Source organism: Oncorhynchus gorbuscha, linkage group LG10 (genome assembly GCF_021184085.1).
Source record: "Oncorhynchus gorbuscha isolate QuinsamMale2020 ecotype Even-year linkage group LG10, OgorEven_v1.0, whole genome shotgun sequence".
In the NCBI taxonomy this organism is placed as follows: Eukaryota; Metazoa; Chordata; class Actinopteri; order Salmoniformes; family Salmonidae; genus Oncorhynchus; species Oncorhynchus gorbuscha.
The window spans coordinates 50624137-50642259 of record NC_060182.1 but is presented as its reverse complement, the minus strand read 5'-3'; the positions used below and the strand labels follow the sequence as shown (position 1 = coordinate 50642259).

The following is an 18123-nucleotide window of genomic DNA, read 5'->3' as shown; positions in this document are numbered from 1 at the left end:
CCACTTGATTCTCTTTAAGTCATTTTGAAAATGGACCACAGTAGACAGAGGTTTGCCTTCTTGATGGGTTTAAAATTGAATCTCTGTTTTGAAAGCTTTCTTGCAATCAGAGTTCAATTATGATCTGATAGCCTAGTTATCAAATTGTATTTAGAGTAGCTGCTCTTAGCAACATCCATGTATTTACATACACTAGTGTTGCTCTCAATTGTATTCGGTTGCACAAAAACCGTCTGTGGGAAGCCAGAAGTTAATTAAATACAATTCAATTTCAACTTACTGTGCCAGTCTGCAGGAAGCCAGAAGTTAATTAAATACAATTCCATTTCAACTTACTGTGCCAGTCTGCAGGAAGCCAGAAGTTAAATATAATTCCATTTCAACTTACTGTGCCAGTGGGCAGGAAGGTTGGTCATTATGACAAAGGGAATTTTAGACAAAATATCTAAAGGATCGTAATTATTAAACTGACTCTGTTTGTTGTAGACCTACTTCCTCTCTGCTTACCTCATGTCAACATAGGGGGACGTACATTTTCTCCTTTCCTTCACTCTTGATTGCATGTGCTGCCATAGAAATAGAAGGATTGAGCTATATCTGTTTTAGTACACTAAATCCTGGCATTGTATAAATACTAGCAGGAGTTGTAGGTTTTTTCAGAAAGACAAAGAAAATTCAGATTGGAATCTACCAAAAGGTGTTCTAATTGGCCACGTTATGGTGTAAGACTTCTGATGTTCAGGTGCCCTACAAAAATTCCGTTAGATTTGAATTTAGGGTCCCACACGACCTTAGTGTGGGTGTGAAATGTTTGCATATTGTACCCTGGCAGGCACTGTTGTTTGTCCCTCCAGAGTCACTGTAGCAACAACATAGCCACTTCCTCAAAATAGTAATTTCTTTAACCTCTTGAACCTATGGGGGCGCTATTTCATTATTGGATAAAAAAAACGTGCCCGTTTTAAGCGCAATATTTAGTCACAAAAAGATGCTCGACTATGCATATAATTGACAGCTTTGGAAGGAAAACACTGACGTTTCCAAAACTGCAAAGATATTATCTGTGAGTGCCACAGAACTGATGCTACAGGCGAAGCCAAGATGAAACTTCAAACAGGAAATGAGCAGAATTTTTGAGGCTCTGTTTTCCATTGTCTCCTTATATGGCTGTGAATGTGCCCTGAATGAGCCTACGCTTTCTGCCGTTTGCCCAAGGTGTCTGCAGCATTGTGACGTATTTGTAGGCATATCATTGGAAGATTGGCCATAAGAGACTACATTTACCAGGTGTCCGCCCGGTGTCCTTTGTCTAAATTGGTGCGTAATCTTCAGCTGCAGGCATTTTCCCATGGGATTCAGAGGAGAAAGCACACTTCCACGAACGATATATCATCGAAGAGATATGTGAAAAACACCTTGAGGATTGATTCTAAACAACGTTTGCCATGTTTCAGTCGATATTATGATGACTGAATTTGCGTTTTTTTTTGGTAGCCAAATGTGATGTACCAGACGGAGCGATTTCTCCTATACAAAGAATCTTTTTGGACAAACTGAACATTTACTATCTAACTGAGAGTCTCCTCATTGAAAACATCCGAAGTTCTTCAAAGGTAAATAATTTTATTTGAATGCTTTTCTTGTTTTTGTGAAAATGTTGCCTGCCGAATGCTAACGCTAAATGCTACGCTAGCTATCAATACTGTTACACAAATGCTTGTTTTGCTATGGTTGAGAAGCATATTTTGAAAATCTGAGATGACAGTGTTGTTAACAAAAGGCTAAGCTTGAGAGCTAGCAGATTTATTTCATTTAATTTGCGATTTTCATGAATAGTTATGGTCATGGGCTTGAGGCTGTAGTCACGATCCCGGATCCGGGACTGCTCGACGCAAGAAGTTAAAATAGTCCGAATTCATGTAAGACAAATCAAGAAATCTGTAATTAATTAAAACAAAATTCAGATGAGGTTTTAATAGTGCAATTTTACATCTAGCTAAGGTGTTTGGTGCAGTATTTCTCAAGTAACAAAATGTGCATGAAAAATGAGCACTGCATACAGTCTATTGAGTCGGCAAAGTCTGGCTGCTTGCTCTGGACTGATTTCTGAGAACAATAACATGCCTACAACTTCATCGTCTGCAAGCTGTCAAACTATTGTAAATAAAGCACAAACTACACACTGTTTATCAGCGCTTGAAATCACTAAGTTCCAACTCTGTGTTTTTCAATGAAACTAGCAAGTAGTAGCTGGCAGGCACATTGAGCAGCCAGGCCACAATCAGCTTATCAAGTCACTGAGTGGCAACGTGTGTGCTTCGGTGCCGTTTAGACTACATCGGAGAGTGGATAAGCTGCCTCTGCCCTCTATTCTATTGGCGAAAGTGCAATCACTGGAGAATAAACTGGAAGAGCTCCGTTTGAGACTATCCTATCAATGTGATCTGAAGAACTATAATATCCTACGTGAAACACTAATCCGGACTAAACAAACAGGCTAAACGAGTGAAACACCAAACAAATAGGCAAAACATCAATACAGGACCAAGATAGAATCTTATTACACCATCTCTGATGCTCTTTGGATGTGGCAGGACTTGCGAACTATCACGGATTGCAAAGGGACACCCAGCCACTAGCTGTCCAGTGACGCGAGCCATGTAGACAAGGAAAGCAACACTAAACCATGAATAAGAGCAATAAAGGAGCTATTTAATTTCTCCTGACATTTTAGTAGCATTTTTTGAACGATGCGTCATTGTAAACAGAGATTTATGGATATATAATGCAGATTATTGAAAAAAAATGATTGTACTGTGTAACATGTTATATTACTGTCATCTGATGAAGATTTCAAAAGGTTAGTGAAATTATTATTTTTTTAATCCTGCGTTTGTTGATTGCATATTTTTTCCTACTTGGCTATGCTAATGAGCTATGTCTGCGGTGGTGGTTTGACATAAATATGTGCTATGTTTTCACCGTAAAACATTTTAGAAATCTGACTTGTTGCCTGGATTCACAACAAGTGTAGCTTTAATTCAATACCCTGCATGTGTATTTTAATGAACGTTTGAGTTTTAACTAATACTATTAGCATTTAGCGTAGCGCATTTGCATTTCCAGAGCTCTAGATGGGACGCCTGCGTGCCAGGTAGAAGCAAGAGGTTAACAAGTCCAATGGCTCAAATGAAAGATAAACACCTTGTTTATCTACCCAGCAAGTCAGATTTCTAAAATGTTTTACGGCGAAAACATAGCACATATTTATGTCAAACCACCACCGAAGACCCAGCTAATTTGCATAGCCAAGTTGAAAAAAATATGCAATCAACAAAAAATAAAAATAATGCACTAACCTTTTGAAATCTTCATCAGATGACAGTAATATAACATGTTACACAGTACATTTATGTTTTTTTCAATAATATGCTATATATATCCATAAATCTCTGTTTACAATGATGCATCGTTCAAAAAATGCTACTCAAATGTCCTGAGAAATGACGATAGCTCCGGCAGATAACGTCAGCTAACAAGGAATACACATCATAAACTTTGACTAAATATGCATGTTCTACATATATATAGTTAGATACACTTCTTCTGAATGCAATCGCTGTGTTACATTTATTTTGTTATGCAGGTGAGTGAGGACCCAAAAGCGGTTTAACAGAAACAGAGTCTTTTAATGTTCAAACACAGGGAAAACATAAATCCTCTTCAGATGTATCGGTTGACTAGTCCCCTTCTAGCAGTAGAGGAGAATAGCAGGGCTAGCAGCAACAGACTGCAGGTCCCTCCGGGTAGGCGCGGACCGTAGAGGACAGAGGCACCTGATCAAACGCAGCATCTAATGAAGAGGCAGATTACGACAGGACAGAACAAGGGCGAAGCAAACGAGAATCCGACAAAGACAGAAGCAGAAACAGAGAGAGAAATAGAGACCTAATCAGAGGGAAAAGAGGGAACAGGTGTGAGAGAGTAAACGAGGTCGTTAGAGGAGAATGAGGGACAGCTGGGAGAAGGAAAGGGACCATAGAGAGAGAGAGAGATAGAGGGAGAGAAGGTAACCTAATACGACCAGCAGGGGGAAACGAAGAGAAGAGAAAGAACAGGAACAAGACATAACATGACAATACATGACATATTTTTAACGTTACAGGTTTCGTTCACTAGGCTATACTATGAGTCGGCGCTCAAAAAGTAGCATTATGGCTCCTCTATCTTGGAGTCCACATAAACCCAAATTTACTACATAAATATTCCCTTACCTTTGCTGTTCTTCCATCAGAAGAACTGGAAGGAATTATACTTACCAAAAACAGCGTTTAGTTTTGCAGTCTGTGTCTTTCGGTTCTCAAACACGACACATTTCGGTTGAAATGTAGCCAAAAGTCAAGTGGATGCGCACCAAAACGTTGAACTTACATATTATATGTCGATTAAACTTGTCAAACTAACTTCATAATCAAGCTTTAACATGTTATAAAGGTGTACAGCAATCGTGAGGACGAACAGAAACGCAATTGTATAATCGATCTTTGAAAAAAGACAGGACCGGATTTTTTTGCGTGACCGAAATGTTTCGGCCCGCCAAAACTCTCGTGAGTGCGCGATTCTCACAATGAGAAGCCCGATTGAAAGCTGAGATCGCACTGAAGAGAGAGAGACTGTTCCCAGACCTGTAAGTGCTTGGGAAGGGTGGGAGCGATGACGTCAAATTTGGGCCAACTTTTCTGATGACGAGAGAGAGTTTGGGAGAATGACTGCCCTGAGAGTTCTGCTTTACATACAGACATAATTTAAACGGTTTTAGAAGCTTTAGAGTGTTTTCTATTCAATAATATTTTTTATTTGCATATATTAGCAACTTTTGACAAAAATAAATTATGTTTACTATGGGCACGCAATTACTCCAGCGGGGGCAGTAGACAGCCCTATCCCCAACACATTCACAAGGCCACAGGGCCAGACAGATTGCCAGGACATGTACGCATGAAAGCACACCCCCATTCATATTGATGGGGGTTTTGGTGGAGTGGGTCGAGAGCTTAAAGTTTTTTGGTGTCTACATCACTAAGGATCCATCATGGTCCAAACCCAATCGTAAAAAGGGCACAACAATGCCTCTTTCCCCTCAGGAGGCGGAAAAGATTTGGCATCACCCCTCAGATCTTCAAAACGTTCTACAGCTGCACCATTTAGAGCATCTTAATGGGCTGCATCACCACTTGGTATAGCAAATGCTTGGCATCTGACTGCAGGAGCCACAGAGGATAGTGCCACTATATCACTGGGGCTGAGCTCCCTGCCATCTAGGACCTCTTTACCAGGTGCTGTCAGAGAAAGACCCTAAAAATTGTCAAAGACTCTAGCCAGCTCTCTCTGGGAGTCTGGGACCAACAGCTTCTACCCCCAAGTCATAAGACAGTTAATCAAATGGCTATCCAGACTATTTGCATTGCAATTTTCATTTGCTCTGACCTTCTTGCAAAAGCTCTATGCACACTCACTGGACTCTACCCACACACTCACACATACTACACTTTAACACACACATACACACACTACATACGCTCACACACACAAAACACACATGCATATTGTCGCACTGTCTGGAGGATCTGGCTGCTGTGATTGGATAGAGCAGGAATCCCCTATTGGTGGCCCATGGGCCGAATTTGGCCCGCTGGTGGTTTTACTTGGCCCCCCAAGTTCTCTGAGCAAAAACATTTTTTTTAAGACTGTAAAAACACCAGGAAATCAGCTCCTAGTGATTTTTATATAAGAACTCTGCTCCCAATTATTCCCACACATAATAGAGAGACACTACATGTGATCATACACAAATGTGAGCAACGTTTGAAATTATTATGTATAGTCAAACATTATATCCGTTTGGGCTTCTTGTGGACAATTTGCAGTCTACAAATGATTTGTAATTATGCTACCCCCCGGCCATCCCCTAGAGAAAAAAAATCTGTCAGCGACTGCTTTTAGATGATGATACCTGCGATAGAGCGTGCTCAGCTGATAGAGCACAATCAGCATAGCTGTTTCTCACGTGTTAGTGGGCACTGGGCAAGTGGGCATAATTGTAATCCATACCCAACCCTGCAGTCACTCATGACGAACTCCCCAACAACACTCATTTTTGGACACGTCTGGCTTTATGGCCAAAAGTATCCTATTCACACGTTTGACTTATATCAATACCACATAGGCCGTCTAAAACCAGAGAAGTTTGTTCTACGTTAAGGGGTAGTTGACCAATGCAGTCGTTTTTATCTCAATATCAAATCATTTCTGGGTAACTATTAAGTTTTCAATAAAAATTGTCAACAAAAAAATTGCTTCTGAGCAAAGAGCAATTTCTCAAACAATAATGTTTATAGTACTGTCAGGGAGTGGGGAGGGGAAAAACTGCAAAGTAGCTGTTATTGGCAGAGAGGTTTGGAACTGTCTTTCTTATTTGTCTATTAACACATTTAATAGACCATCCAACCAAAACAGGTTGACATTTCAGCCGGCCCTTTCAAACAGCACTTACACTCAAAGTGCATTATCATAATTTTCACAATTTCACATTATTATTCCTACCTCATAGTGTGGAAATGTATACGGTACCAGTCAAAAGTTTGGACACACCTACTCATTCCATGTTTTTTCTTTATTTTTACTATTTTCTACATTGTAGAATAATAGTGAAGACATCAAAACTATGAAATAACACATATGAAACCATGTAGTAACCAAACAAGCAATAAATAAATCAAAATATATTTTATATTTGAAATTCCTCTAAGTAGCCACCCTTTGCCTTGATGACAGCTTTGCATACTCTTGGCATTCTCTCAACCAGCTTCATGAGATAGTCACCTGGAATGCATTTCAATTAACAGGTGTGCCTTGTTAAAAAGTTCATACAGTATGTGGAATTTCTTTCCTTCTTAATGCGTTTGAGCCAATCAGTTGTGTTGTGACAAGGTTGGGGTGGTATACAGAAGATAGCCCTATTTCCTAAAAGAACAAGTCCATATTGGTGCAAGAACAGCTCAAATAAGCAAAGTGAAATGACAGTCCATCATTACTTTAAGACATGAAGGTCAGTCAATGCGGAAAATGTCAAGAACTTTGAATGTTTCTTCAAGTGCGGTCGCAAAAACCATCAAGCGCTATGATGAAACTGGCCCTCATGAGGACCGCCACAGGAAAGGAAGACCCAGAGTGACCACTGCTGTAAGGTAATTAGAGTTAACTGCACCTCAGCCCACACAAATGCTTCACAGGGTTCAAGTAACAGACACATCAGAACAACAACTGTTCAGAGGAGACTGTGTGGTCGAATTGCTGCAAAGAAACCACTACTAAAGGACACCAATAAGAAGAAGAGACTTGCTTGGGGCAAGAAACAACAGCAATGGACATTTGACCTGTGAGGCCGTTGGTGAAATTGAATAAAGGCAAAGTCAGGCGCAAGACACAGTTCTGAGTAATAATCGACGATTTACTCAATAAATGGTAATATTCCAACAAGGAACATATACAATAAACTAAAGCACAAACAACGAGAACCCACATGACAAACAATAACGCACAAAACAGAGAAGGAACTCAGAGGGTTAAATAATGAACATAATTAATGGAATGGAAACCAGGTGTGTAAATAATCAAGACAAAACAAAACGAAAATTAAACATGGATCGGTGGTGTCTAGAAAGCCGGTGACGTCGACCGCCGAACACCGCCCGAAGAAGGAGAGGGACCAACTTCGGCTGAAGTCGTGACAAGACCGGTGGAAATCTGTCCTTTGGTCTGATGAGTCCAAATTGGAACATTTTGGATCCAATCACTGTGTCTTTGTGAGACATAGAGTAGGTGAACGAATGATCTCTGCATATGTGTTTCCCAACAATGAAGTATGGAGGAGGAGGTGTGATGGTGTGGGGGTGCTTTGCTGGTGACAATGTCTGTGATTTATTTAGAATTCAAGGCACACTTAACCAGCATGGCTACCACAGCATTCTCGAGCTTAGTGGGATGATCATTTGTTTTTCAACAGGACAATGACCCAACACACCTCCAGGCTGTGTAAGGGCTATTTGACCAAGAAGGAGAGTGATGGAGTGCTGCATCAGATGACCTGGCCTACACAATCACCCGACCTCAACCCATTTGAGATGGTTTGGGATTACTTGGACCACAGAGTGAAGGAAAAGCAGCCAACAAGTGCTCAGCATATGTGGGAACTCCTTCAAGACTGTTGTAAAAGCATTCCAGGTGAAGCTGGTTGAGAGATTGCCAAGAGTGTGCAAAGCTGTCATCAATGCAAATTGTGGAAAAAAAATATGTTTACACTTTTTTGTTTACTACATGATTCCATATGTGTTACTTCATAGTTCTGATGTCTTCACTGTTATTTTACAATGTAGAAAACAGTAAAAATTTAAGAAAAACACTTTAATAAGTAGGTGTGTCCAAACTTTTGACTGGTACTGTATAAAACACAAGAAAATAACTGTTTTGACTGCACTGGTTCTTTAACGGTTCACTGTTTCAAAACTGCAGGGTTTCTTCACATATTTGTTATACTTTTTATGTTCCAAAAATTACATGTATTCAAGTTTTGAATAAATAATGTTCAGCAAATGTCTTATCTAGTGAAGTTCTGCTGCAGCAGGGTTCTCTTGCCTTTGTACTACAGCTGCATACAATCTCTCTCTGTCTCTCTCTTTCTGTCTCTCAGGGCCACTCCAGCTTCATCACCCATCTGGACTGGTCAGTGGACTCGCAGTACCTGGTGTCCAACTCAGGAGACTATGAGATACTCTATTGTAAGTATTGTCATGTTCAGTAAAGCTGTTTTGAAACTGAAAATGAAAATCTGTGTTCTTATTGGAAAACTTCAGGTAGCACCTCCACATTTCAATCCCGTTGCCAAGGTCATGAAAGACTACCTAAAACACAAGTTTGACAATGTGTGACGACAAGAGTTTTGTTTTTTTGTGTCATTCCAGGGATCCCATCAGTGTGTAAACAGGTGGTGAGTGTGGAGACCACACGGGACATCCCCTGGGCCACGTCCAACTGCACTCTGGGCTTCCAAGTCTTTGGTGAGCAATGCAGCTGGATATGTGTTTGCTGGACACATACTGTACAATGTCTCGTGGACAGATGGACGTAACATTTGATGGTATCATAGCATCTGTCAACAGACTGGGATGTGACGACTAATGAGGAACTTCCCTGTGCACAGATTTTTTGTCACTGCATTTGGACTAATCACGATTTCGCATCTTTCAAATTTCTGAAGGGGAGGGGCCATTTGACCCATACTTTGGCTGAGAGATTAATTTATGGGGGTGGAGACTTTGTTTGTCTTGTCAGTACTTCTCCCCTCAGAACCTAATCGAGCATATGATGCAATTACAGTACGCAACATTTTTGTTCTGAGTTTCCAAGATTACATACTGTATGACCATTCACTTTGAACATTTTGTGTAGGGTATAACATAATGAGATAGATACTGTAACTCTGGTCCTGATCCACAGGGTTATGGCCTGACGGCTCCGACGGGACTGACATCAACGCCGTCTCCAGATCCAATGACAAAAGGCTGCTCGTCACAGGAAACAACTTCGGAAAAGTCCAACTTTTCTCATTCCCCTGCTCTCAATTCCGGGTAAGATTGAAAATCTATTGAATATTTAGATGAGAAGAGCCTGTGAAGATGATGTGAGGCCATTGATTGCAGTTTGATTGATTGATTTTCTTCTTCTTCCAGGCTCCCAGTCATGTTTATGGTGGACACAGCAGTCATGTGACCAACGTAAAATTCCTGTTTGACGATAGTTGCCTGGTTTCCACTGGGGGCAAGGACATGAGCGTCATGCAGTGGCGGGTAGTGTGAGGTGGCCATTTTGGGGCAACAGACAGACAGTTTCTTTATGGATCAGGGTAGGGTGGTAAGGGGAGGGTTGTACTCATAGAGGCTTCCCTGTACAATGAGCTTACAATGATGTTGCCCCAAGAAGCTGATCTTGGATCAGGTTTCTATTTACCCCATTAATGGGTTAGAATTTGGGGAGGGCTGATTCTAGATCTGTTCCTAGGGTTGACTTCACTCCAGAGTTTAGCTTTTTGGTGGGTGGGATGGGACGTGGGTGGGTGGGTTGGGGACGAAGAGCATCGCAACAAAGGATGATACAACAGGGAGTACCTATTGTTTCGTCTTTTATCGTTCTGTCTGTCTCCTTTATTTTGTATATTTCACACCTCAGGAAACCAATAGAAAATTAGGAGTTGAATTTACTCTGCTCTGGCCTGGTAGAGATAGCACTCCACATTTGAAAGTGGATGGCAGGTAGCCTAGTGGTTAAGAGTGTTGAGCCAGTGTGCAAAATGTTGCTGGTTTGAATCCCCAAGCTGATTAGGGGAAAAATCTGTTGAGCAAGGCATTTTAGCCAAATTGCTCTGGGTAAGAGTGGATGCATAATGGAAGTTTTCATTTTTACTATGTGCACATACATTTGGTTCAAACTGATGCTGAGTAAATGACCAATATTGATATGATTACACTATTTCATCATATCTATGTTTATTTTATAATGAATACATCAGGTTTACCCCAGGCAGTTTGTTACTAGGCCAAGTGTGCGGTTGAATAGATGCGAATTCTGTGACGCTACATGGGAATATGAAGATATTAACTCTCTGCTGCCACTGTCTTGCTTCCTGAGATATTGAATGGTGTCATAATGACTACTTCACTAATGCTCTGCAAACTATAATACATGATAAAGTATCACACTGGCATTTCAAAGAGCCCTTTAAAAACAAATTAATAATTATTTAAATTAATAATCAATGATTATTTACACCTGTTGAAAAGCATAATTTTGGGACACAAATGACTGAAGTTAAACTACATTTCAAACATATTTGGATTGCACTGTTATATATCTGCTGCCGATGTCACTTCCTTCCTGAGCCTCCCTTATCTTCCTGTATGGTCCTCAAACTAGTTAGATAAATAAGAGGTTTGTACTAATCAGACCATTGCACTGTAATTGTTCTCTCTCCAATACCCTTTTCACACTATAGTGCCGAACCAATCCGTACAGTGCTGACTCAATATTTTCTTTTCACATTGTCCTTTTCAGCACGGCTACAGTAACTACATGGAAGCTAACCAGATTAGCTCAGTACAGCTTGTTTGGCTCGGTTTGGCTCAGTAGTGTGAAATGTCCTAATGTGTGCTCCCCTATTGTGCACTGTTTGCCATAGACAAGTAATTCGCTCTGGATAAGAGCGTCTGCTAAATGACTTAAATGTAAATGTAAGTAATCACTACTCCAAGGCTTAAGGCCCACTCTTGATATTTACAGCTGTTTTTGATCTCTCCAAGGCTTAAAATAACCTGTGATTTAGCTACCACACTGACCTTGTCGTCTTGACTCATGCCTCTTGTTTACTATGAACGAAACATGTAATTCATATTGAAAGCTTTCCCAAAGCCAGGAAAAATAATCGCACCAAGAGTTAACTGTACCACACTGCTAATGTCTGAAATGGACTGGTCATTCATCTGGCGTTTGCTTTATAGTGATAAAAAGTGATGAAAAGTATCCAGAACATGCATAACATTGGTTATACCTGTGCTGAATTCAGAAGGGCACAACATTGTGGAACGTTCATATAGAAATATACTACGAAGAACAAACATGTCTTTCTGACATGTAGGATGAAGAATCACGTCAGCTCTATTCATGTAATTTCTTCAAAAAAAAAATTAGGCACTTAGCAAATTCCATGTCTGCTAAGCGCAAATTCCATGTCTGCTAAGCACAAACTTGAACATTGTGAACATTTGGTGCAACTTCCAGCACGTGTTTACTGTGAACACTTAGGCTGTACCCACTTTAAGTTACAGTTTTAATAGTGGTCAAGTTGGCTAGTGGCTATTTGATCGTAATATAGGCTTACCAGAGTGGCCTACCATCAAAAACAATGGAGAAAGTGCATCCCATAACATTTTAACAAATAAATAGCTGTTCTATAGTTCAGTCTACAGTAGCAGCCAATGTGTGGTGTTCCATGCAGGACTTGACATTAACCTGTTTATCCACTTACCCTTCAGACAAGGAGGTGACTGAATATTTTGTTGTGTTTGTTTGATGCAAGAAATCACTTTACAAAATCAAATGCATTTTTATTCACATACCATTATTATAGAGAATCAGACAAATTATACTACCCTCTACCTATTGGCTACTTGGCTTATTCAAGCCTGTCTCAAAATACAACACTGCTCTTTACCCGATTCGCTTTTCAAAGATGTCTAGAAATGTACACGTTTTGTGCTATTGTAGGAAGCAATCGCTCCCTTATTGCTGACTACAAATGATCTATAACTGGGCTAATAACTCACTAACTAACAAAGGATCTTTATTTTACTGGGCTGATGTTACCTGCTTCTGATGGTCAGTCTCAGCAGAGGGAGAGAGCAGCACGGGCATGATACACTAGCACAGGATGCCGCGTAGTGAAACACAGCTGCCCATTCATTTCAATGGAAGGAAAGCAGTGAGAAAAGGAGACGGCGGGGGACCTTTTGGGCGGTGCAAAGGTGGCGTGGGAGTCGGTGAAATATATGAACTTTTACCAACTTCATGCAAATCACCAGCGGCGACCGCTGGGCAATGACTAATCATATCGAGTGGTTCCCATTACGAATGTGACACTATGTGACCCTAGGCTGTAGACTTTCTTCAAATACTTGGATGGAAGCAAATGTAAGCTGTGGTCCTGCTCTTTTGTGTTCCAAAGGGCACCCTATTCCCTTTACAGTGCACTACTTTTGACATGAGCCCTATGGGGCCTGGTCAGAAATATTGCACTACGAAAGAAGTAATGTGCCATTTGGGACGTATCCCTCATTACATCACAAAATTAGCAACAGAAATCATCTGTGCAATAGCTTTAGTAAAAATGTGTTTTTTTTACCTAGCTAATGATATTGTAAGTACATAAAGCTCAACAGTAAACAGTCTTTGCTGACAGCGGTGTTGTGCGAGAGAGAGATGTATGAGGAACAACAGCTTGTGAAATAAAATGTTGTACCATTAAAAAAAATATATATATATATATTAATTTTTTTTTTTTAAAGAAGCAAATGTAAGTGATTATAACATCATAAGGAATCATGCTAAAAAATGTACAGTTGACAGGAATATCTTAGTTAATGTAGAGACAAATGATTAAGCATATTTTTTAAATCATAAAGTTAACTTACAAAAATCGCAAATTAGCATGCTAGCTGACTAGCTAACATTAGCTAGCTCATTTGAGTTAGACTGCACTGTAAGTAGCTAGTTAGCTAATAATACATCATTTTTTAAACATTTTCGAAATGTATTTACTTACTTGAATAGGTTCTCCTAGCCATGTGGACGATTGTTAACAGGGGCAGCAAAGTTTGTTTGTCACCAGAGCGTTTCTGTACAGCACTTTGAGATATCAGTTGATGTGAGAATGGCTTTATAAATTCATTTGATTTGATTTTAGAGGATATTACTATTGAACTAGACCTTCATACAAACTTGCTATGCTGAATTATTGATGCACAATCGAACACGCTGCCACATGCTGCCAGCACGCCCAACAGCGTGTCACAGTGGGCGGCCTAAGCAGCACGCTGCATATTACCGCCATCTAGTGTACAGTACATTCACCGCGAGACTGACCAAAAAGGGTTTACTGTCTTCCAGCTGCTGGCGAAACTCGAGTCGCACCGCATTATTTCTTCCTCGTGCACAAATTCATGTTGTTACTCCTATAAACAGAGAAAGGGAAATATTATTTGATATTAAACAAGAGCCAAGCCACTAATAACGCAAGCCTAGAGATACACTTTCCTACCAATTCATTACTGGCGCAGTGTAGCGCTGTGTGAAAATAAGTAGAACGTGCATTTTATGGCTTATAAAAGTGTTGAATATACAGTAGTGACAGTGCTAAGTAAGAACTTAAACAGGAATTCACTCAAAAACAGTAGCTCTTTGCTGTATTCATTGACAGTTACTCGCTAGTCATGGTTTTGTAATCTCACAGTATCAAATTTACTGTAGCTTTCTTTTATGCCTGGTACGGCACAACACGCAGGGCAGCGGAATCGGTGGCACCTACCGCCAACAGCATGTTGGGTTTTTCCATAAATGTTTGGTAATCGGTTAGGAATTTCTTTGAGATCGACATGTTGAGCGTGATTGAGCAGTTGGTGACAACTGCTCTAGAAAGTTGAGTGAAATTCAATCTCCTACTTCTCTCTGTGTGCTGAAATGTCTTCAGTCCCAGGGGAGCTGCATGGCAGTCTTGGGGCTATTGCTCACCCACACAGCAATGTTCCACAATGTTTGCCTCCTGAACAAAGCCCTGTTTTTGCAGATCTAAACATAATTGGACATATGCAGATGTGACAAGTTACCATAACAAAGTAACCAAGATGGAATTATTTAATTTGAGGGGTCATTCCCTATGAGCACAAGAGATTGAAAAGACATTGAAAAACATTTTTGGTTGAAAAGACATTGAAAATATGTATTTTCAACATCTTGTGCTCACTGGGCTGGTCTTAGACCCAAACGCAGATAAAGGGGGCAGATGGTTGAAGTCTTACAATGTTTATTTATTCAAAGGGGAAGGCAAGAGAATGGTCGTTCTGAGAGAGAGCGTGTGAGAGAGAGAGAGCGAGAGAGCGAGAGCGCGAGAGCGAGAGCGCGAGAGCGAGAGCGAGAGAGAGAGAGAGAGAGAGAGAGAGAGAGAGAGAAAGATGAGGGGGAGGAGGAGGAAGATGAATAGGATGCTTTTCGAGAGAGAGAGAGAGAAAGATGAGGGGGGGGAGGAGGAAGATGAATAGGATGCTTTTCTCGGTGGTCGTCGCAAGTGGGCAGCAATGGACCGGTAGCATGCTGATGTCGGCTATTTTATGAAATCTCCACTTTCCAAAATACCAGAAATACGGGGAAAATATGGCAACTCAGCCATAACTCAACCACAATCCCCCCGTCTTCTAATTGAGACAACAGCGACCATCTTTTGAACATGGAATTAAGGATGCAAGAGAATAAACGGAGTGCAAAGCTTTTGAGAGAGAAAGAGAACGTTCGTACCCTCACATTGCATTTCAGCAACAGACTGACATTGCATTGCCAACAGGCATACATACTTGGTGTAGCCTACATTGGTGAATGATATTTTAGTTATAGTGAATTAGAATGTTCTGCTTTACAAACGGTCTGACAGGTAAACATCCACATACGTCCATTTTTTTCATGTCATCGTCTCATTGAATAGGAGAGAAAAATGAGGTAAGCAATTGCGCATGTGTTGGGTTTGCATTGTGGCATCATTTGTCAGAACGCGACATGTTCCTTTATAGTAATGTGTATGTGAACGTTTCCACTATATATTGTATATCAGTCATCACAACATGGTAGGCTACATTTTCAAAGTAGCCAATTCATACATTAGATAATTTAAACAATAGAAAAATCCATTATTTGTGAAGGATCACTGGTAAAATGAACTACAAACCCCTTTCTGCGTTTGCAAACATTGCTGCACGAGGGCGATGCGCGCAAATTGGTGGCAGAACAAGGGTGCTGTTCTTCTAGAGCGCCAGCAAAACAAACTATATTTACATGTTGCTTAGGTGTGATTTCACATTACTTTTGAGGCTCGTAAGAATGTCCTGCTTAATATGTTTGTTTTTTAAGTATAATGGCTCTTTGGCCATTTTACTGGTCTAGCTAACAATTGATGCATCCAAAATAGTCATTTTGTAAAGATCCCAAACAAATAGTCTTAGCAATTGTTCAAGCAAGAAGCAAAACATCACTGTAAGCATAACCCCAAAATGTTTTTGTTTCGAAGTAATAACTTAAATCTAGCCTATGTTGAATGGCCACAGATGGTGATGGCTTTCTTACTGCCGCCAATAGTCGCGCGTGAAGTCAGTGTGTCCTGTACAGGAAAGGGGTCTATAGAGTAGCCTACAGAACTATGGAATCAACCTTTTTTCCTACTCTAGTCCATAGCATACTATTCCATTCATCTTTCTTCTGTACACACCTATCCATTTCCTTTATTGGCTTGTCTGCATGAAATAGCAATGTTGTCATTGAAAGGAGACAACAGAAACTATTTTATTGACTGGTTTAGCTGCATTTATTTATTTTTCTTTGGGGGGGTAGATCAGCTTTAATAATGCAGATAGACTGGCTTCCATCAATGTAACTGTCTGCATCATTTCCAATCCCCCATATTTTTTGTAAATGTATAAAATGCAGTGCCTACGAAAAGTATTCAAACCCCTTGGCGTTCCACATTTCGATACATTACAGCTTTGTTCTAAAATGAATTAAATAGTTTGTCCCTCATTCTACACACAATACCCCATTAATGGAAAGCAATAACAGGTTTTTAGAAATGATTGCAAATTTATTTTTAAAAAGTACAAAAAACAGATCACATTTACATATGTATTCAGACCCTTAACTCAGTATTTTGTTAACACCTTTGGTAGGGATTACAACGTCGAGTCTTCTTGGGTATGACGCCACAAGCTTGGCACATCTGTATTTGGGGAGTTTCTCCCATTCTTCTCTGCAGATCCTCTCAAACTCTGTCAGGTTGGATTGGGAGTGTCGCTGCACAGCTATTTTCAAGTCTCTCCAGAGATGTTAGATCGGATTCAATTCCGAGCTCTGGCGAGGCCACTTGGCTGTGTGCTTAGGGTCGTTTTGCAGTTGGAAGGTGTACATTCTCCCCAGTCTGAGGTCCTGATTGCTATGGAGCATGTTTTCATAAAGGATCTCTCTGTACTTTGCTCCGTTCATCTTTCTCTCGATCCTGACTAGTCTCCCAATCCCTGCCGCTGAAAAACATCCCCACAGCATGATGCTACCACCACCATGCTTCACCATAGAGATGGTGTCAGGTTTCCTCCAGACGTGCCATTTGGCATTCAGTTCAATCTTGGTTTCATCAGACCAGATCATCTTGTTTCTCATGGTCTGAGTCCTTTAGGGGCCTTTTGGCAAATTTCAAGTGGGTAGTCATGTGCCTTTTACCGAGAAGTGGCTTCCGTCTGGCCACTCTACCATAAAGGCCTGATTAGTGGTGTGCTGAGATGGTTGTCCTTTTGGAAGGTTCTCCCATCTCCACAGAAGAGCTCTGGAGCGCTGTCAGAGTGACAATCGGGTTCTTGGTCACCTCCCTGAGGCCCTTCTCCCGTGATTGCTCAGTTTTTCCGGGCGGCAAGCTCTAGGAAGAGTCTTGGTGGTTCCAAACATCTTCCATTTAAGAATGACGGAGGTCACTGTGTTCTTGGGGACTTTCAATGTTACATAAATGTTTTTGTACCCTTTCCCAGATGTGTGCCTCGCCACAGTCCTGTCTCAGAGCTCTACGGACAATTCATTCGACCTCGTGGCTTGGTTTTTGCTCTGACATGCACTGTCAACTGTGGGACCTTATATAGACAGTTGTGTGCCTTTCCAAATCATGTCTAATCAATTGAATTTACCACAGGTGGACTCCAATCAAGTTGTAGAAATGATCAATGGAAACATGATGCACCTGAGCTCAATTTTGAGTCTCATAGCAAAAGGTCTGAATACTTATGAAAATAAGGTACTTCAATTTTTAATAAGTTTGCAAAAATTTCTAAAACCTGTTTTTGTTTTGTCATTATAGGTTGTGAGTAGATTGATGAGGAAAACATGTAATTTAATCAATTTTAGAATAAGGCTGTAACTTAAACTTAAAAATGTGGATGATCTAGCAAGATCTTATCTATTTTTGCCAACTGTCTATTAAAATGTATTGTAGTAAGATCATTTATTTATTTTGGGATATAAATATCGAGTATGTCCACTTCACCGTCACACTTTTTATTGGTAAACTACACAGTAAATGTAAAAGTTGTATTTTTTAGTGATCCAATATCTAGCTGCATCATTATGGTAGATCAGCTCAGTCAACAAACAACAATACACCTAAATATTAGTAGAGACAATAGAATGATTGAGAGCTTTGACACAAATTACAGTTCTCAG

At 40.4% G+C, this 18123-nt stretch overlaps 2 protein-coding genes across 6 annotated transcripts in view; both read left to right on the top strand.

Annotated features, from left to right (window-relative positions):
* Nucleotides 1–10144, top strand: part of LOC124046217 (echinoderm microtubule-associated protein-like 1) — an 80029-nt gene extending 69885 nt beyond the window's left edge. For all 5 annotated transcript variants that reach the window (XM_046366349.1, XM_046366348.1, XM_046366350.1 and 2 more), the window contains 4 exons: nucleotides 8750–8837; nucleotides 9021–9116; nucleotides 9556–9686; nucleotides 9789–10144. In XM_046366349.1, the coding sequence (XP_046222305.1) occupies nucleotides 8750–8837; nucleotides 9021–9116; nucleotides 9556–9686; nucleotides 9789–9914 (441 nt within the window). In that variant the 3' untranslated portion in view covers nucleotides 9915–10144. The remainder of the gene's footprint in view (nucleotides 1–8749; nucleotides 8838–9020; nucleotides 9117–9555; nucleotides 9687–9788) is intronic.
* Nucleotides 10145–14856: 4712 nt separating this feature from the next.
* Nucleotides 14857–18123, top strand: part of LOC124046216 (ena/VASP-like protein) — a 68313-nt gene continuing 65046 nt past the window's right edge. The window contains exon 1 of the mRNA XM_046366344.1: nucleotides 14857–15372. Within this exon, the coding sequence (XP_046222300.1) occupies nucleotides 15368–15372 (5 nt within the window). The 5' untranslated portion in view covers nucleotides 14857–15367. The remainder of the gene's footprint in view (nucleotides 15373–18123) is intronic.